Below are 18,839 nucleotides of genomic sequence, written 5' to 3'. Positions count from 1 at the left end.
TATATATATATATATATATATATATATATATATATATATATATATATATATATATATATATATATATATATATATATATATATATATATATATATATATATATATATATATATATATATATATATATATATATATATATATATATATATACAAGTTTAATACCATATGTCTCGCACAGGGGCAACCCGTAAGGACACCGTGGACAAATATAAAAATTAAAAAAAAAACTCAAAGATACAGTTCTTATTATACGTACAAACATACATAATATATTAATACAAATTCGAGTAATACGGCAAAACTCAATGCCGCCGCTATGGCGGCATTCGAGTGCAAAGAATTAATAGTTCAAATACACAAAACGAATATATTTAATGCCTTGCTTCGTAAATTTAACCTCATCAATAATTTGAATTACTCATTCCTTCGTTTATATAATATTATAATTTATATAATTGGCTATTCAAATGCAAGATAAATTACATCCACAAACAAATGATTCAAAATAAATAACAATCTCTCAACAATGAATAGTAAAAGTAATAATAATTCACGGGATATCCGGTAGTAATAATATACACAAACATACATATGCATTTATTTTCTAAAAATAAAAATAAACTTCATACATATTTATACTATTTTTCTTATAAGATTTACACTTGTATTGTATTATATTACACTAGGCGATTAAGTTTTAATATAATTACTAGTGTTATACCCGATGAAATATCATCGGGTACAACACAAGTAAATGAATTTAATTATATGTACATAGTTTGGCTTAACGTTAACGTTAATAATATTTTTTCTTGGGTACTGTGTACTTGCTGTGCAAATTATTTTTGCACGTGCCAATATTGAATTATTTAAGTACTGTCGACATCGTAAACATCGACATTCAATTGCAGTTTTTTATACTAATAATTATACATATATTACTAGTGTTTTTACCCGGCTTCGCTCAGTATTTGTAATATAAACAGCGTAAACATGGCCAATTTAATAGTAAATATTCACGTAAAATTTTTGTTATAATTAGTGGCATAATTTTTTATGTGGAATAAATGGTTGCATCTGGTTAATCTCCCCGGTGTATGAAAGTGTATTAGGTCCACTAATTCACTATAGTCCATAACTCCGCTGAGAACACCAAACATACATAATAGATTATTGATTATTCTCCTGTCACAAAGTTTGATCATATTCAATTTAATATACTTGTTGGTGACAGGGACAGATTTAAAAAATATATATAATCAATGAATCTAATAAATCTATTCTTAATCCTCTCAATGGAATTACTATATACCTGTGAACTAGGGGACCATATTGGCGAATTTAATTCAAGTTGATTCCTTACTAATGAGAAAAATAATAATTCAATTATGTTAATATTGTTAAAATGAATTGAACTTCTAATAACAAACCCTAGAGTTTTGGAGAATTTTTAGTGATATAATTAATATTAGGAATAAATGTAAGTTTTCCATCGAAAAAAATGCCCAGGTTTTTAATAATGGATTTAGACGACAATACAACGTTATTAATTTTACAGTCAAAAACAAAATTGGTAGATTTTATACTGAATCTCACAAAACTACATTTAACAATATTTAAAAAAAAGCCTGTTCATTTCACACCATGCATGCACAATCGTTAATATTACTAATATAATTGAAAATTTTAACGTCATCTACAAATAAAAGTATATGAACATTATTGAAAATATGAATTATGTCATTAATAAAAACATTGAATAGTGAAGGCCCAAGGTACGACCCTTGTGGAACTCCACTAGTGAAGGTAGACGAATAGGATTTGACAGGGCCAATTTTTACACTTAATCATCTGTTTAGCAAATCAATTTTAAACCAGTCAAGTAAAACACCCTTAATGCCAGCACTATACAATTTTTGTTATTAGAATTTCAATGTTAACCTTGTCAAACGTCTTGGAAAAATCTGTATATATGGATTCAACTTGAAGTTTATTAGCGAGAGCACTAGATGAAATTTTCATATACTAATAGATTGGATAGATTAGATCTACGAGATATGACTCCATGTTGATGCGGTATAATTAATTTTTGATGAATGATGAAATTTCATCTAGTAATAAGCTTCCGAACAGTTTAGGGATGGTAATAGCCCTGTAATTTTCAACGTTATTCTTGTCACCATTTTTATGTAGAGGTAACAAATAGCCCTGTTTCCATAAACTGGGAAATAATCCGCAGGATAAAGAATGATTAAATATGTTATAAAGTGGATACGCTAAATTATTAATACATTGTTTTATGAAAGAAGCAGGGATATTGTATTTTATGTATGTATGTACAGATAGTACCTGGAAAATGATTGATCGATTTTTCAAACGATTTCCAAGTACATATTCATAGTTACATTATGATTAGAGCCACCCGAGTAAGGCAAGTGAAGCTCGTGAGCCATGGAAAACTCCCGAATGGAGACTTCCGGTTGTCGGGTCGGAAGTTAAGGAAAATCCCCACCTCAACAAGCAAGGGTGTGGGAGAGGATCGCAACCGGCGTGGAAAGGCCGTCGCATCTAGACCGGTCACAACTCCAACCACCACTGATCAAGGCGGTCGCTCCAGTAGACCTCGACATTCAACAGGTACCTGTTTCATTATCACACATATCTATGTACTTCAGGACCTTCCCTAATGTTAAAGCCATTTTATACCAGATTCCATTTTTGATCAAATTATAATACTTACAACATTTCGGCTAACGTACATATATAACGGTTTTTATTATAAGCCTTTTTTTACATTGCGTTTCAAGGTGATGAAAAACATTGTTTAATTTCCTCTAATATGATTTTTTTTGAAAAACAAAATCCTACTTATTTAATCAAAAATTAATATCCATTTGCTCAAAACTATTAATTATCTTTAAATAAAACTGATTTTATGCTACTTTACTTATCAATGGAATGTTCATACATACATATATATGTACATATACATATGTTATGTAGACGTATAATTGTAAATCAGACCTTATTAGCATTAATAGACATTTAATACCTTTAAAAAAAAAAACACATTTTTCGAACTTTCTAGTAAAATTTTAGGACAATCGACAAATATTTTATTTACATAATAAAAAAAAAAAGATTTTTAACGATATTTATACGATTTATCAAAAACAGTATCATACGAAAGAAAATCTTACAAGTGTTTTTCGTTTTTTATAAATTTAGGTTGTTTTTTTAGTATTATTATTATTTTTGATATATTAAAATTAATAATATCTAAATGTAAATACTGATATTTATATTTAAGAATATTCAAAAAAATAGTGACTTATTTTTAATTTTATTTATATTTCTAAAAACAAAATGTCTTGCTACCCCCGACATATCAAATGATTTGTAACGATATTTATCAAAAATAGTATCATAAGAAAGAAATTCTTATAATTTTGGAAAGGTTTTTCTTTTTATAAATTTATGTTGTTTTTCATTATTATTATTATTATTTTTGACACATAAAAATTAATAATATCTAAATGTACATACTTATATGTATATTTAAAAATAATCAAAAAAATATATAGACAAAATAATTATATTTTAATTTTATTTATATTTCCAAAAATAAAATATTTTGCGGCCCCCTACATCTCCAAAATCTGTTTTGCCTAGTGACTTGAAAATGCCAAACTCACTTGTTGTAGATACATTTCATAGAATGTACGCATAATTTTCAAAAATTCTATCGTTTTATATTTAAATCGATAAATGTGCATGTGAAGTATCTTGATTTTTCCGCATCACAAATTCTGAATGTGAAAAAGCTTAATAATAAATATATGTAATATACATACATAATGCCAAAGTTGGAAAAGCGGTATGTAGGTCAGTCACCTTGCCCGCTTTTCCTAAGCAATTAAAAGCTCAATAGCATTGTTACGCTTATGAAAATTTCTTGAAATATGCAAGATATGATTTTTTAAAGACGTGTAATACAACATCAAACAGTCATAAAGAAACAGCTACTACATTATTCTTGGACAAATTTAACGCACAGAATTTAAAATTTAAATATATTGTATGTATGTATGTATATATGTACATACATGACTAAACATTTGATTACTATTAAACGTCTATAAAACAACATTTTCATTTCTGAAAATGTCTGAAATTAAATTTTAACTATCAATAATTAATCCTTTATTTAAATTTAAATTAAAACTAAACATATTTATTAAATTTTAATTCAAAATTAAAAGTTATAAATGTATTACTGTCAGATCGATATGTAATTATTATATTTGTTTTTGTGAATAAGTCTTGGTGATTTTCCAAATAATATGATTATGGTTCTGTTTGATTTATAATCGTTATTCAATTTCAATGGATATAATTTTAATATATTTATATCACTACTTATAATTCTGCCAAAATTTTCAGTAACAAAAATCAATCCTAGTATTTGTTGCATTATTTACAATTTATTAAAATACGGAAGTAGATTGAATTTTAAGTACTTTTAGTGGCAAACATAAATTTTCTTGGCAGGTCACGTGGACTTTTTATACCTATATTTTACCATGTTTACAAAAGATCGATTATGCAATATATCGTTTAACTTCTAAATAGTGCTATAAATAAATACTATTACTTATAAAATGATATAAAAAATACCATTAAAATTATTTATTATTCTCAATTTATATATGTATGTAAGTGGTGAAATCTGTGTGGTTGATTGAATTATTCACTAGATGTAAAATGGAACTTAATAACGAACACTCTGATATTTTCCAATAATTTATTTAACTTGCTCGCAAAAACCATAATTTTCCTTTAAATTCGTTATATGTAAACGTTTTCGAAATACATACACACATAGATATTCTAAATACCTACGTACATATATTATATATAGGTACATACTACATACACTTCACGCCTATTTTTTTCCAACATTAAAATGAACTGAAAAGATTTTTTAATGAAGGAATCTACAATTAAAACTCTACGATACCTTTACGTTTGTATGTATATTAAAAAAAAAGATTCAATTAAAAGTGTCGGGTTGCGAAACTATGCCCTAGGCTTTTTGCCATTTCTATTGTCTTTTGGGCCACAATTAAAATCCACCATATAACAATTTACCATCATTATCTCTCTTCAAGAATACAATCCACCTTTTCAGACTTGATAAATTAATTGTATATGTTATACCATTATCATCATCTGTTTTCAAATGATAAAATAAATTTGTGACGCAAGAATCTACAAATCCCCCGAAACGATCGAAGTGTACTGTAAAACAATTTATTTGATTTGGATTTTATAGGTCACTTTATCGGGACATAAACATTTTACATCAATAAAACACTAGATATTATTAAAATCGATGAAATACAAAAGCCATTTACGTAATTTTGTAATATTGTAAGTTTTTTGTTTCACGGATATAATAACGTTGATAAGACATAATTTGTTTGAAAAATTAACCGATTTTAATTGCATATTTTTATCGAAACTAAGAAATATAATTAACTAAATCGATTTGATTTTATTTAATAAACTATATCATTTACTTTACACGTAAATACGCTGTTCTGAAAGAAGATGTTAGTTTCATCAATGAATTTTCGTCAGTTACATTAACTAAAATGTCAAATTAATTCAAATTACACAATTTCAACGATTCAGATAACATCTGTTCGTTCGTAAACGACTTCCTTGTATTTGTAACTTTTGCAATATTTGGCAAAGAGTAGAAATTAAACCTAAAAGCAAAATTTCTTAGACATTTTCCAACAAATTAATGTATGGATACAAATTTTTGTATTATAATGTATTTATAAAAAGGCGTTTTTCCATTTAAATTTTCTATAGATATTAACTTTTAAGCGATGAAGCGGTTTATATTAAAATTCACACATCAACTCCCGGTTGTTAGAATATTAAGCATAGAGTTTAATAATGCTTTCAGGCGTGCTTTATGAACACATATATGTACATATCGTATCTTGTCTTGTTCAGAAAATCCAAAAATAATTCCCCATAAACATTCATAATGAAATTTTCACGTAGAAATGCTTATCCTTGCTCCACTCCTTAAATCACAAATTAAATATGATTTATCTCCAGACAGCATTACATTCCTTTCATTATTATACATATATTGAAAGTGACCTCACGTATTTTGCCGAAATTCGCACGATCGGGAAAACCTTGAAATGCCAGAACGTCTAAATGCGAAGCATTTTCATAAAATAGTCCCGGAAAAGTCGTCTTTACGTACATAGATACTCGTAGATTCATTCGACATAGATCGTTCAAACCGTCAATACGTGGACTCTTTTGTCTTCTGAAAAGTTCCAGACTCTTCCATCATGAACACTGAAGAGTTTCGGATCCGCGGTAAGGAGATGGTTGACTACATCTGCGAGTTTGTCGACTCTTTACCGGATAAACGGGTGACTCCGAATGTTGAACCAGGCTATCTAAGCAAACTATTGCCAGATCATGCACCCCACGACCCCGAACCCTGGGAAGCCATCATGGCTGACGTCGAATCGAAGATAATTCCGGGTATGACTCACTGGCAACATCCGAGATTTCACGCTTACTTTCCATCCGGAAACTGCTACCCTTCCATACTCGGCGACATGCTCTCTGATGGACTCGGTTGCATTGGATTCTCTTGGGTAACATCCACTACATCATATCACTTTTTAAAATTGATGAATTTTTATCGAAAATTGATGAATTTTTATCGAAAATTTTGAATTGCAGGTGGCAAGCCCTGCATGCACGGAATTAGAAACCATCGTGCTAGATTGGTTTGGTGAGTTTCGTTTTAACTCCATTTTTAGAAATAAATAATCGTACGCCCATCCCTTTTCATTATTTGCAAATGTAATTTGAAAATTTTGGATACAAACAGCCGGCTAGACAAATTAATTCCTCAATTCTTTTGAATTTATATCCTTTTCTTATGGGATTGCTACTTTCTCTACATACATATATGTATTTTAGCATAAATATATACAAGTAATAACGTAACTGATTTATAGGAAAAGCGATAGGGTTGCCGAAACATTTTCTAACATTGGAGGAAGGAAGTAAGGGTGGTGGTGTGATGCAGGTAAGTTGAATATTATTTTTTATTAAATAGTTATAATCATCTTAACTAAAATTCTGCAGCTTCGCTCTTGTTTGAAAAATTAAATTAGCGACAGTGTCTCAATTATTCTATTAATTATTTATTCACCCTATTTTGAACATTTCCTGTAATAAAACTTCATCGGACATTGTGTCAACATGCCATAAACTGAAGCATCTCATGAAGATTACTAAATTTAGAAGGTTTTTTATTGCTGTCTCCAATTTGTATTTCATTTCGATCCATTAATTTCGAACGTCTATCCATTTATTAAAACGGATCTACTTTTATATATTTTTGTTTTGTAAAACATTGTATTTACCGTAGTTCATTATTTATTTAAGGGGTCAGCTAGTGAGTGCATTTTAGTGGTAATGTTAGCAGCACGAGCAAATGCTATAAAGCGTTTGAAGAATCAGCATCCAAATGTCGATGATGCGGTTCTGTTGTCGAAGCTTATAGCATATTGTTCCAAAGAAGCTCATTCAAGTGTAGAAAAAGCTGCCATGATATCCTTCGTAAAAATGCGTGTTCTACAACCGGACGAGAAGGCTAGTCTTCGAGGAGAGACACTCAAAAGAGTAATTTACCAAACATCGCACTTTATTCAATGCTTAAAAACCTTAGTTTAATACTGTATTTAAATACAGGCCATGGAAGAAGACGAAGAAGCTGGTCGAGTACCGTTTTTCGTATCGACAACCTTAGGAACTACTTCTTGCTGCTCTTTTGACGCCATAGAAGAAATAGGTAGAGTATGTCGTCGTTTTCCAGCAGTTTGGATGCACGTGGATGCCGCTTATGCTGGAAGCTCCTTCATATGTCCGGAACTTAAACCCTTATTGGCTGGAATAGAATACGCCGACTCGTTCAATACGAATCCGAACAAGTGGTTGTTGACCAACTTCGACTGTTCCACTTTATGGGTGCGAGATCGCTTCTTGCTGACTTCATCTTTGGTTGTCGACCCTCTGTATCTTCAACACATGCACGATAGTAAAACTATAGATTACCGTCATTGGGGAGTTGCTTTGAGTCGCAGGTTTCGCTCCTTAAAGCTTTGGTTTGTGCTGAGGAGCTACGGTATATCCGGCCTCCAAGAATACATCAGATGCCATTGTCGTTTAGCCAAATATTTTGAATCGCTTGTGTTGAAGGATGGCAGGTTTGATGTCACCAATGACGTCAAGGTACATAAAAATAGTTATAAATATTGAATATCGTCATAGGATTTTTTTGGGTTTGGTGCAAACGATCGACAAGCGCCAGACAGACTGAACCACAGATTAACCGGATGGCTGCTTTAAACGCAATTCTCGACTTCACAAATGATAGATTGCACATCAGATGACAAGTAACCTTTCGATATGCACAGATGCAATTATTAAAATGGTAATTATTAAAATTGAGTTGGATCTTTCTGGCGAGTTTAATAAGGCAAAATTCGGAACTAAAGTATCAGAAGCACAGAACGTATACAGGGTAGGTATGTCGGGACTTTGGGTAGATTTCGCTTAGTGTAAGTGCGAGCAGTGCGCACGCATTAGGTACACGTACAGTTAATCTGTGGTTCAGTCTGTCTGGCGCTTGTCGATCGTTTGTGCCGCATCGGGTTTTTTTGCAATTGCTTACATTTTTTTCCAGATGGGATTGGTGTGCTTCAGATTAAGAGGAACTGAAGGACAAACAGAGAATGAAATCAACGAGTTGAATAAAAAACTTTTGACTAATATCAATGGTTCTGGAAAACTGCACATGGTTCCAGCATCTGTGCATGATAAGTACATCATTAGGTTTTGCGTTGCAGCACCAAATCCCACTCAAGAAGATATGGGTAATTCTACCGATATAGATAATTCTTTAAAAAAAATTTAATCTCTATTGTTATAAAATATATCAGAGAATTTTTTTTATATTTTTAACGTTTTATAGACTATGCATGGGATATCATTACTGAATTTGCTACAGAACTTTTGGAAATAACAGATAAGAATGCTGTAAGTTTCTTCTACGAGTGTCATACATCAAAAAATTTAATTAATTATTTTGAATTGAACATATTTAGAAACAATCACTAATGTTATTTTTTCAAAAGGAACTGGCAAATATGAGTGATGCTCTGATCAAGAAGCGTAAGGATACTCTTGCATACAAGAGGTCCTTCTTCGTACGAATGGTTAGCGATCCTAAAATTTACAATCCTGCCATTGTTAAATCAGCACCACCGGTTCAACAGCGGCCTGTAGAACGCGAAAGACAAATGTCTCAAACTGCACCTAGCACGTACGAGGACTAAATTTTAAAATTTCAATATATATATATATACAATACTCAAAAAATACACATTGTATAGAATTTCCTTGACTGAATAACTGACATAATCGACGGTAAATAATCAATCAAATCTAATATTTCTGTATTTTATAGCAACAACAATTCTTCTTGGATAAGTTGGCCACTTGCGTTCTTCTTCCAGAGTACAGATCATGACAATGGAAGTAATGCTAGCGATTTGGCTATCAGGTATTAATTTGGTGTCAATTTTTATAAAAGAAATCTTCTTGTGCGGGGCTTTACTTAGCTCTGTGTAACCTTTCCTACGAGTCAGAATTCCCCTCCAGTTCCTATGGTCTCAAGATGTAATAGAAATTCTTTCTCAGACACCCAGTGGTTGCTTAAGCGGTGACTAACCGAAGGCAGTAAGAACTTTCAGGGCTCGGCTATTTTCCATTCTCAATTAAAATATGTATTTTATTTATAATTTTGTATTATGTTAGTGCGTAATTCTGTTCTCATACTATTACTTATACATTTAACTATTCTCTTCATCTTAATACATATTTTATTTACAGTTGATTCTTCCTCCTCATATTTCCCCTAATTACTCTTTTAAGGCACTTTTTACTTTATCTATTTATTTATTTATTATGCTCTTCATTGATTATACATGTGCATACATATTACATATATGTATATGTATATACATAGCTTTGTATTTCATCAAATCATTATGTTTCTGTCATTATTTTTATATCAATTGTTTCTTTTATACCTACATATTTACTATTGCTATTTTACAGTTGTGTTAATCCAAATGTATATTTTCTGGCTCATCAGCATTTCTGTTTAGCTCAAATTCACTGCATTTCATTTTAATATTGGATTATATTTTAACATTGCGAAAATTTTTAAAATGGTTTTTCTTCTAATTATTATTTTTTGTTATCAATTTTTTAATTAATAAAACTGTAAATTTTCTTAACAAAAGAATAAACATAAATATACAATTTCTTCATAAACACTAATATTAATTAAATTAAAATAGATTCCGTCATCTGGATACAATGGTGAGGTTGAAGAACCCTAGTCAAGGAAGGCGTGGCAGTGGTTCACCATCACCTGAACGTGATGCAAGTCGCTCTCCAAGAGGTCTGTCTCCGACAATGTATCGCAAGCACAATGCTTCTCCAACGAAGAACTGAACACAGGAACATTTAACAAAATGATAATAATTATGCAATATAGTTTTATAATTTCTCTAAATTTCTTTTCTTGAACATGCATGTCTAAATTTATTTTTCATTCCTGCAAAATATAACGCAAGCATGATTTGTGATGAATGTATCGTTACATTATGATATATATTTTCTTATTTAGCAATGAGTCAATTTCACTAAACACTCTTGTATTAAATAAATATGTATGTATGCATAAAAATATCTCATAATTTAGGTAGGTATGTAAAATGTATTAAATAAATATAATAACACTTTTCTCTCGTTGAAAAATATGTGAATAGCATATACCGACTACAACCCTCCGTTGAAAATTAAAACTTATAAATGTTTCATGGCATAAAGCTCATTTAATGTTAAATTATTGTAATGCCAAAAATATGCATTTCAAATATATATCGTTGTTAAAATATACATACTTGGTTTAAATATTTCCCATACAAATCCTTCCCATTTTAAAATATAAAAATATATTATTCTTTTTTTTATTTTCAAATAAAAAGTTATTACAAAATAAAAATATATCATTTGTTTTCAATCACGAATTCATTTCTCTTCGAAATTTGATAAGTTTTTTTTCTGTGTAAATTTTACATAAACTGTACGTATTTTATTTCTGCATATATGTACATAGTTATAATTATATTAGAACAATCTCGAAACTTTAAATACTTTCATAAACAACCTTTTCAGCATCTTTTAATTTATCAAAATGGACATTGAAACATTTCAAGTCATTGGAAAAAATATAATAGACGAAATATGCGAGTATGCCGAAACAGTCAATTCTATGCATGTTTTCCCTGATGTGATGCCGGGATACCTTAAAAGCGCATTAGCAGATTACCCACCTGAAAAACCAGACGAATGGGAAGAAATCGTCAAAGATTTTAATAAACACATTTTGAGAGGTGTAACGCATTGGCGACATAATCAATTTTTCGCTTATTTACCATCGGGCTCTGGTTTTTCATCTTTATTGGGAAATCTTATATCAAACGCAATTGGTGTCGTACCGTTATCATGGGTAATTAATTATATTGAGTAATTATTATACAAGAAAATCACTATTAATTTTTCATAATAATACAATCAATCTATAACTATTCAATTAGATGGCGTCTCCAGCGGCCAATGAGTTGGAAATCGTAGTAATGGACTGGCTTTGTAAAAGCTTAGATTTACCTGAAGAATTTTTGAGTACTTCCACGGGAGGTGGGGTCATGCAATCTACAGCAACCGAGTGTCTTTCAAACTGCATCCTATCAGCTAGATCCTATGCGATCAACAAACTTAAAGATTCCAACAGTGATGCACAAGATACAGATTTTTTACCAAAACTAGTAGCTTATTGTTCAGAGGAAGCAGACGCATCACTTGAGAAAATATCAAAATTGTCATTTGTAAAACTCAAAATCTTAGAAACTGATGAAGAATTTACTCTACGCGGTGAAACTTTGAAAAAAACAATAAAGAAAGATATCTCCAATGGATATATACCAATATTTCTCTGTGCTGGTTTTGGCACGAATGGCTCTGGGGCCGTCGACCATTTTGCAGAACTCGGTGATATATGCAAACAATATGACATGTGGTTCCACGTTGACGGATCATACGGAGGATGCTCGTTATTTTGCGAAGAAATGAGAGTACTCAGTAAAGGATTGATTTTTGCAGACTCCTTCCACACTAATCCAGACCGCTGGTGCAAGGTGCATGACGATTGTGCCTGTTTGTGGGTCAGAGACAGAGAAAGATATTGTTCGGCATTCATGGGAACGTATCCCAGACCGACTGATATAAATCTATTGTACAATCACCAATATTGGGGAACGTCAATATCAGAAAATTTTAGATCATTGAAACTTTGGTTCATGCTACGATTTCAGGGATTGAGCGGAATTAGAGAATATCAGAGAAATCACATTCGATTGGCAAAACTCTTTGAAGAAATGCTAATAAACGATGGTCGCTTCGAAGTTGTGAACAAGGTCGTATTTGGATTAGTATGTTTCAGATTGAAAGACGTACCTGATGAAATAAATCAAGAATTTCTCTCAGTCCTGAACGAATCCAAACTTATACACATGACACCGGTTCAACTCAAAGGAAGGTATACAATTAGATTTTGTATCTCAGCTGCAGAAGCTAAAGATGCCGACATCAGTAAATAGTTTTTTTTAATTATTTATAGTTTTGTATTAACGTTCAACTGTGTATTAAAATAACGTTTTTTTCAACAGCAACAGCTTTTGAACAGATTCAAATATATGCCACAAAATTGTTAGAAGAAACAGAAAATGGAAAATGCACGTGTAATTTACCAAGACAATTTGCATTTATTAAAAAAGTCCCAAAAGAAGTCTACGATCGATTAGAACAGCCCATGCTTTACAACATGGCTTCGCCGATACTCGTGCCAGCTGACAAGAATGATGACAATGTTGATAATGAAGATTATGAAGAATTTTACCAAATATAATAGCTAAAATAATACATAATTTATTCTTTTGGTGATAAAATAAAATGCAAAATTTAGTAGAATGAACAGTTTATAATCAAATTTTATTAATAAAAATGTAAAAATATAATCATTTCACAGAAAAAGTATGTTTCAATATTTTAGAATCCCAGGCACATGAGTATAAATTTACATTATCACAATTATCCCAAGCAAGTCCCCTGACAAACTGCGAATGCCCAGAATCTTCGTAAACCAATTTTAAACTGGTCACATTGTCGAATTTGTATACACGCAATTCACACGAATCTCCACAGATAGCTAAATATTTTGTTCTGTAAATAAAGCACATAAAATAGTATTAAAAAGAAACTATATATATATATATATATATATATATATATATATATATATATATATATATATATATATATATATATATATATATATTCAATCAAAGTATTGTAGTGAACGTAAAAATTACCCTTCATTAAATACTATCCTATGTATCGGATAATTCAAAGTAGTTTTGGAAACGACTGAATTCTTCTGAGATACATCACGTAATACTATATCACCATTTTCATATCCCACTGCAAATATTTTATCTGTTAACCAACAAACACAACGAGCAGAACAATCCATCACATCAAGCACTGAAACAGATAAAAATAAAAATTATACATTGATATTTTCTTCAAAACAAACACAAGACCCTAAATATAATGATAAACAATCTACATCAATGATCTTGCAATAGTTAAATCACCTTTTGCTTTACTGCCAGCACATTTTGAATCCCATAATGCGACTGTTCCGTCTATACTTGAAGATAGGAAAGTATCTGGATCAATCGGGTGACACGCTACATCACTCACGAGGTGTGCGTGAGCTGGTCGATAAGTTTCAATTGCAATTAGAGACAAATCCCATACCTGGAATATAAAATTTACATATATATTAATCATTTATTATGTATCAACATAAACAAGACACCTTCATATATGAACATATATTACGGTCAAAGTGGAAAGTCTGTTTGTCATTAAAAATAGCCAATTTGTCACAATGACCACAACATATATGTACATATACTATTTATTTACCTTAATACAATTGTCATTCCCTCCTGTGACAATTTTATCTCCCGTTGATGATAAATCTACCGTTGAAATACCATCATCATGTTCACACGCACTACAACTCACACACCATGCGTCATATTGGTCCCCTGATTTTGCTATACCACTCCATAAAGGCTGTCTAGCCCATATCATGAGATCTCCAGCATCGTCTGCTAATATTGCCTATAAATACGCATTACAAAATTTAAATGCAATTAAAATACGCGTGATTTTTTTTCATATACATATGTAAAAACACACCTTAGTTGTATCTAGCATAAACCGACCATCTGAAAATCCATTTTGACCCATCATACTAGGGCAAATCAAGTTCTCATCGGAAATTTTTAATAGATCTTCTGGATTATCTACGGTTTGAGCCAAACCATTCCAATATCGTCCAGTGAGATCAGATCTGCCAAGCAATCCTTTTCCATCTGAAATGAAGTATTTTTATTATTTAAATTTAACCACATTGTAATAAAAAATATTTTAATAAATGTCAATTAAAACTGCAATTTAGAAATAAAAGCAAGTAATTGTCAGCTTTTTTTATCTTCCATTTTGTATTTTGATTTTCAAATGCTGTTTATTATTACGAAATTATGTTCACAATACATCTTATATCTATTTTAATAGCTACTGATCTACTGATCATTTTCTATTTTATAATTTAATTTAATTTGGTTAGTAATCATAGTATTATATTATTCTAATGTTAATGTACAGCATAATAGGAAAAAGAGCTCAAAAACCTATTTACAATTCTATTTCCATTTTGTATCCTTTTCATATCTTGTATGTAAATCATTTGAGTCTTGGTTTTATAAAGCTACATAACTAGTGAGATTTTCTAATATCGACAAGAATATAACCTGTACAAATCGAAGACTGTATTGACAATACAACAAATCATGATAATTCGAAATAGGTTTTATTTAAAAAAAAAATTAAATAAATGAAAATACTTTAAATGTTAATCTATGAAACTAGAGAATAAATGAATTACAACAATAAAATGATTCAGTTAAAAAACGTTAAAAAATATTATAAAAAGACATTTATTGAAAAAAAAAAAAATCAAATATAATCGCTTTAGAAAAATATTCAAAAGTAGGCTTCTCAAGTGAACCCCAGGAAAACGACACATTTGAATTCGTTGTAGTCCCAGGATCAAGACTAATTGTAAAATGTGCGTATGCGAATACGTACGTTTCTAACCTAAAATCGTCTTCCAAAAAGTTACAATTTAGGGAAGGATGAAACATTAGAAAAATCACACGAAGTTGTAAAGAATTGAATTACCCGCAGCAATGTGTAAGAAGTCTTGATATGGAGGTGGCAGAGGATTGGGCCGGGGTGGCTGCCCGCGATACAACTCTGCATTCAGGTAAGGTGGCGGCAACGAGCACACCAATTTCACACCACCACCCCCTTCGCCTCCTTCAACCCCGGTAGCTTCAGCCCCCCCTGTTTTTACACCTCCTGGTGACATCGCGTTCTCCATGCTTCCGACGCAAACGTCAAAGCGCCGCGCCAAATTCGATTCTGTCAAACTTAACACCAATATTCACGACCACCTCCCACAATTATCACGGCAAAACGTTCAACGACGTATTTTTTTATATTTTTTTAAATGTACTGATTTGTAATAGAAACAGCGCATCGTTTAATTTCACTTTTGTTAAATCCTTGTGCTGACTTAAATATTCTAATATTCTAAATTATTCTAATTTGCCAACAATGAATGCAATTTTAGAAAAGTTTAATAACTCGATGAATTCCTGGTTGTAATAAATTAATTTTATTTTGGACCCACTCTCACATACATTTAATTCATCTTCGTTTTTTATTTTATTTTAATTTCTGTACTTAATTTTGATTTCATATTTTATTTTTTTATCTTTTTTTTCTTAGCCATAGTGACACTCTGTAGTAAAAATATAGTTGTAATCTAATATATAATTTCAAAAGAGACTTTGTAAGGTTTAATGTAAGGTTTGGGTGTTCGAATCCGTGACGATATAAAAAAAATCTAATTTTCTATTTTTATTTTATTTTATTTTATTAATTGAAAAATCAACAGACAGGATGTACATAAATATGTATAAAAAAACAAAAAGTAAATCAATAATATATGTAACATCCGAGTCCAATAATAGATTTTTACAAAAATAAAAAAGATAAATATAAGGAAAACAAATTAAAAAGTAAAGAATAAAGTGTAGGAATCTCGTCGTCGTCATCGTCATCGAAACCTTCGAGAATATTCCGCAACAACAAACTACATTCCCGAAACCCAGACGACATGCACCTGCAGTCGTTATATTAAACTCAGGCGGAACGCCCCTACCAGTCGAGTGGAACCAAAACGGTCGAAACACGCCGCCACCATTAAAATACATCGAGCGGAAAGGCGCCAAGCATTCCAGAAAATTCGACGCCTCGACGAAAACAAAATTCCTCTCGTACGCGTCAATAACCACTTCCATCAAGCATTCCAGAAAATTCGACGCCTCGACGAAAACAAAATTCCTCTCGTACGCGTCAATAACCACTTCCATCAAGCATTCCAGAAAATTCGACGCCTCGACGAAAACAAAATTCCTTTCGTACGCGTCAATAACCACTTCCACCAAGCATTCCAGAAACACTATAAAAGGAGGTACAACGCAAACAAGACCAGTCGACCCACAACAGCAAGCGTCGACACACAGCACCAGACCAGTCGACCCAGAGCAGCAAGCGTCGACACACAGCAGCAGACCAGTCAACATCCAGCTCCTGACCAGCCACCACTTCACTACGCGGACTTGGAAGAACAACCAGCCAGCAACACACTGCCGTATCCAGAGACTTGCTGAACATAGCCGAACGCCGAGCCAGCGACACTCTACCATATCCAGCGACTTGCCGAACATAGCCGAACAACGAGCCAGCAACACACTGCCGTATCCAGAGACTTGCTGAACATAGCTGAATGCCGAGCCAGCGACACTCTACCATATCCAGAGACCGCTGAACGACAAACTTTTGCCAACAATTAATCATACTTGTGTATACGTGTTACTACCAAATAAATACCATATTCAACATAGCTGTATTTAATACCGAACACAGACGAACCTGTCTATAATACATGGCGGACTGGTGGTGAAGAAGACCTTCACAACAAGACTAGATCCCCATAACTGGTGACCCCCGACTAAGAGCCACGCAGCCTTCAAAGCAGTCAACAAAGCAGCCCACAGTGCAGTCAACTTCCAACCTCACCATAACTGGTGACCCCCGACTAAGAGCCACGCAGCCTTCAAAGCAGCCTACATAGCAGCCCACATCGCAGCCTACATAGCAGCCCACATCGCAGCCTACATAGCAGCCCACATCGCAGCCTACATAGCAGCCCACATCGCAGCCTACATAGCAGCCCACATCGCAGCCTACATAGCAGCCCACATCGCAGCCTACATAGCAGCCCACATCGCAGCCTACATAGCAGCCCACATCGCAGCCTACATAGCAGCCCACATCGCAGCCTACATAGCAGCCCACATCGCAGCCTACATAGCAGCCCACATCGCAGCCTACATAGCAGCCCACATCGCAGCCTACATAGCAGCCCACATCGCAGCCTACATAGCAGCCCACATCGCAGCCTACATAGCAGCCCACATCGCAGCCTACAAAGCAGCCCACATAGCAAACTACACAACTGCTAACATCATGTCTGTAAACGGAGACGACATCCCAGCAGCCCAGAACGAAAATCAACAAGACGCAACCCGGAGACAACAACCAAATGGATCCACTACTGTTGATCCGCCAGCACCGCTCATCACACCTCCGATGAGTCATCACCTCGATGAGCCCACGCAGGACGCCGCAGCCTGCACAACAGCACCGTCCAGACCGACACAAACCTTCACTACCATTGTAACGACCGCAACAGTAACATGGTGTGAAAGTACATATGGACCAGCTACCAACACAACCCGCTGTTGAGTCAACCCACTCCAGCACAACCGGCGAAACAAATCGCCACTGAGCCAACTAGCTCCAACACAACACAGCCGCTGTCGAGACAACTAACTCCAGCACAATCAGCACAACGCCTGCACAACAACATCGTCCAGACCACCAACCTTCACTATCAACGTAGCCTAGACAGAATAAGCAACATGGTAGAAAAGAATAACTCGGACTGGTACGCAAAACGAGACCCGCTGTCGAGACAACCGACTCCAGCACAACCAACGAAGACCAGCACTCAACGCACTTCGCTAACCAACAGTCTCCACACAAATTCCGCTGCCGAGACAACTAACTCCAGCACAACCAACGAAGACCAGCACTCAACGCACTTCGTCAACCAACGTTCTTCACGCAAGATCCGCTGTCGAGACAACTAACTCCAGCACAACCAACGAAGACCAGCACTCAACGCACTTCGTCAACCAACGTTCTTCACGCAAGATCCGCTGTCGAGACAACTAACTCCAGCACAACCAACGAAGACCAGCACTCAACGCACTTCGTCAAACAACGTTCTTCACGCAAGACCCGCTGCCGAGACAACTAACTCC

The 18,839-nt window shown here is 33.2% G+C and overlaps 3 protein-coding genes across 3 annotated transcripts; 2 read left to right on the top strand and 1 right to left on the bottom strand.

Annotated features, from left to right (window-relative positions):
* Positions 1 to 2,584: 2,584 nt before the first annotated feature.
* On the top strand, positions 2,585 to 11,077 carry LOC143915962 (aromatic-L-amino-acid decarboxylase-like). Its single transcript, XM_077436785.1, has 11 exons — positions 2,585 to 2,637; positions 6,367 to 6,698; positions 6,787 to 6,838; positions 7,068 to 7,138; positions 7,501 to 7,737; positions 7,807 to 8,346; positions 8,801 to 8,990; positions 9,089 to 9,153; positions 9,252 to 9,439; positions 9,584 to 9,679; positions 10,482 to 11,077. Exons 2-11 carry the CDS (start codon positions 6,384 to 6,386, stop codon positions 10,636 to 10,638), a joined length of 1,911 nt encoding a protein of 636 aa, XP_077292911.1. The 5' UTR covers positions 2,585 to 2,637; positions 6,367 to 6,383; the 3' UTR covers positions 10,639 to 11,077.
* A 306-nt stretch (positions 11,078 to 11,383) lies between these two features.
* LOC143915862 (tyrosine decarboxylase-like) lies at positions 11,384 to 13,153 on the top strand. The gene is made up of 4 exons (XM_077436682.1): positions 11,384 to 11,698; positions 11,787 to 12,320; positions 12,561 to 12,837; positions 12,915 to 13,153. Exons 1-4 carry the CDS (start codon positions 11,384 to 11,386, stop codon positions 13,151 to 13,153), a joined length of 1,365 nt encoding a protein of 454 aa, XP_077292808.1.
* On the bottom strand, positions 12,989 to 15,854 carry LOC143916197 (methylosome protein WDR77-like). Its single transcript, XM_077437168.1, has 6 exons — positions 15,562 to 15,854; positions 14,518 to 14,693; positions 14,239 to 14,439; positions 13,902 to 14,067; positions 13,617 to 13,788; positions 12,989 to 13,467 (listed from the first exon to the last, which is right to left on the bottom strand). Exons 1-6 carry the CDS (start codon positions 15,761 to 15,763, stop codon positions 13,263 to 13,265), a joined length of 1,122 nt encoding a protein of 373 aa, XP_077293294.1. The 5' UTR covers positions 15,764 to 15,854; the 3' UTR covers positions 12,989 to 13,262.
* Positions 15,855 to 18,839: the final 2,985 nt, after the last annotated feature.

This window comes from Arctopsyche grandis, chromosome 8 (genome assembly GCF_051622035.1).
Source record: "Arctopsyche grandis isolate Sample6627 chromosome 8, ASM5162203v2, whole genome shotgun sequence".
In the NCBI taxonomy this organism is placed as follows: domain Eukaryota; kingdom Metazoa; phylum Arthropoda; class Insecta; order Trichoptera; family Hydropsychidae; genus Arctopsyche; species Arctopsyche grandis.
Note: the sequence above shows the minus strand (reverse complement) of the source record. Positions and strands in the feature narration are given on the sequence as shown.

What these genes read in the sequence shown, in the direction of transcription:
- LOC143915962 (XM_077436785.1), top strand. Translation starts at nt 6,384, where the DNA reads ATGAACACTGAAGAGTTTCGGATCCGCGGTAAGGAGATGGTTGACTAC. An exon ending in ATGTCACCAATGACGTCAAG is followed by an intron (nt 8,347 to 8,800) that starts GTACATAAAAAT and finishes ATTTTTTTCCAG; the next exon opens with ATGGGATTGGTGTGCTTCAG. An exon ending in TCCCACTCAAGAAGATATGG is followed by an intron (nt 8,991 to 9,088) that starts GTAATTCTACCG and finishes AACGTTTTATAG; the next exon opens with ACTATGCATGGGATATCATT.
- LOC143915862 (XM_077436682.1), top strand. Translation starts at nt 11,384, where the DNA reads ATGGACATTGAAACATTTCAAGTCATTGGAAAAAATATAATAGACGAA. An exon ending in GTGTCGTACCGTTATCATGG is followed by an intron (nt 11,699 to 11,786) that starts GTAATTAATTAT and finishes CTATTCAATTAG; the next exon opens with ATGGCGTCTCCAGCGGCCAA. An exon ending in TATTTTGCGAAGAAATGAGA is followed by an intron (nt 12,321 to 12,560) that starts GTACTCAGTAAA and finishes CTACGATTTCAG; the next exon opens with GGATTGAGCGGAATTAGAGA.
- LOC143916197 (XM_077437168.1), bottom strand. Translation starts at nt 15,763, where the DNA reads ATGGAGAACGCGATGTCACCAGGAGGTGTAAAAACAGGGGGGGCTGAA. An exon ending in GGAATGACAATTGTATTAAG is followed by an intron (nt 14,068 to 14,238) that starts GTAAATAAATAG and finishes TTTATATTCCAG; the next exon opens with GTATGGGATTTGTCTCTAAT. An exon ending in TGCTGGCAGTAAAGCAAAAG is followed by an intron (nt 13,789 to 13,901) that starts GTGATTTAACTA and finishes TATCTGTTTCAG; the next exon opens with TGCTTGATGTGATGGATTGT.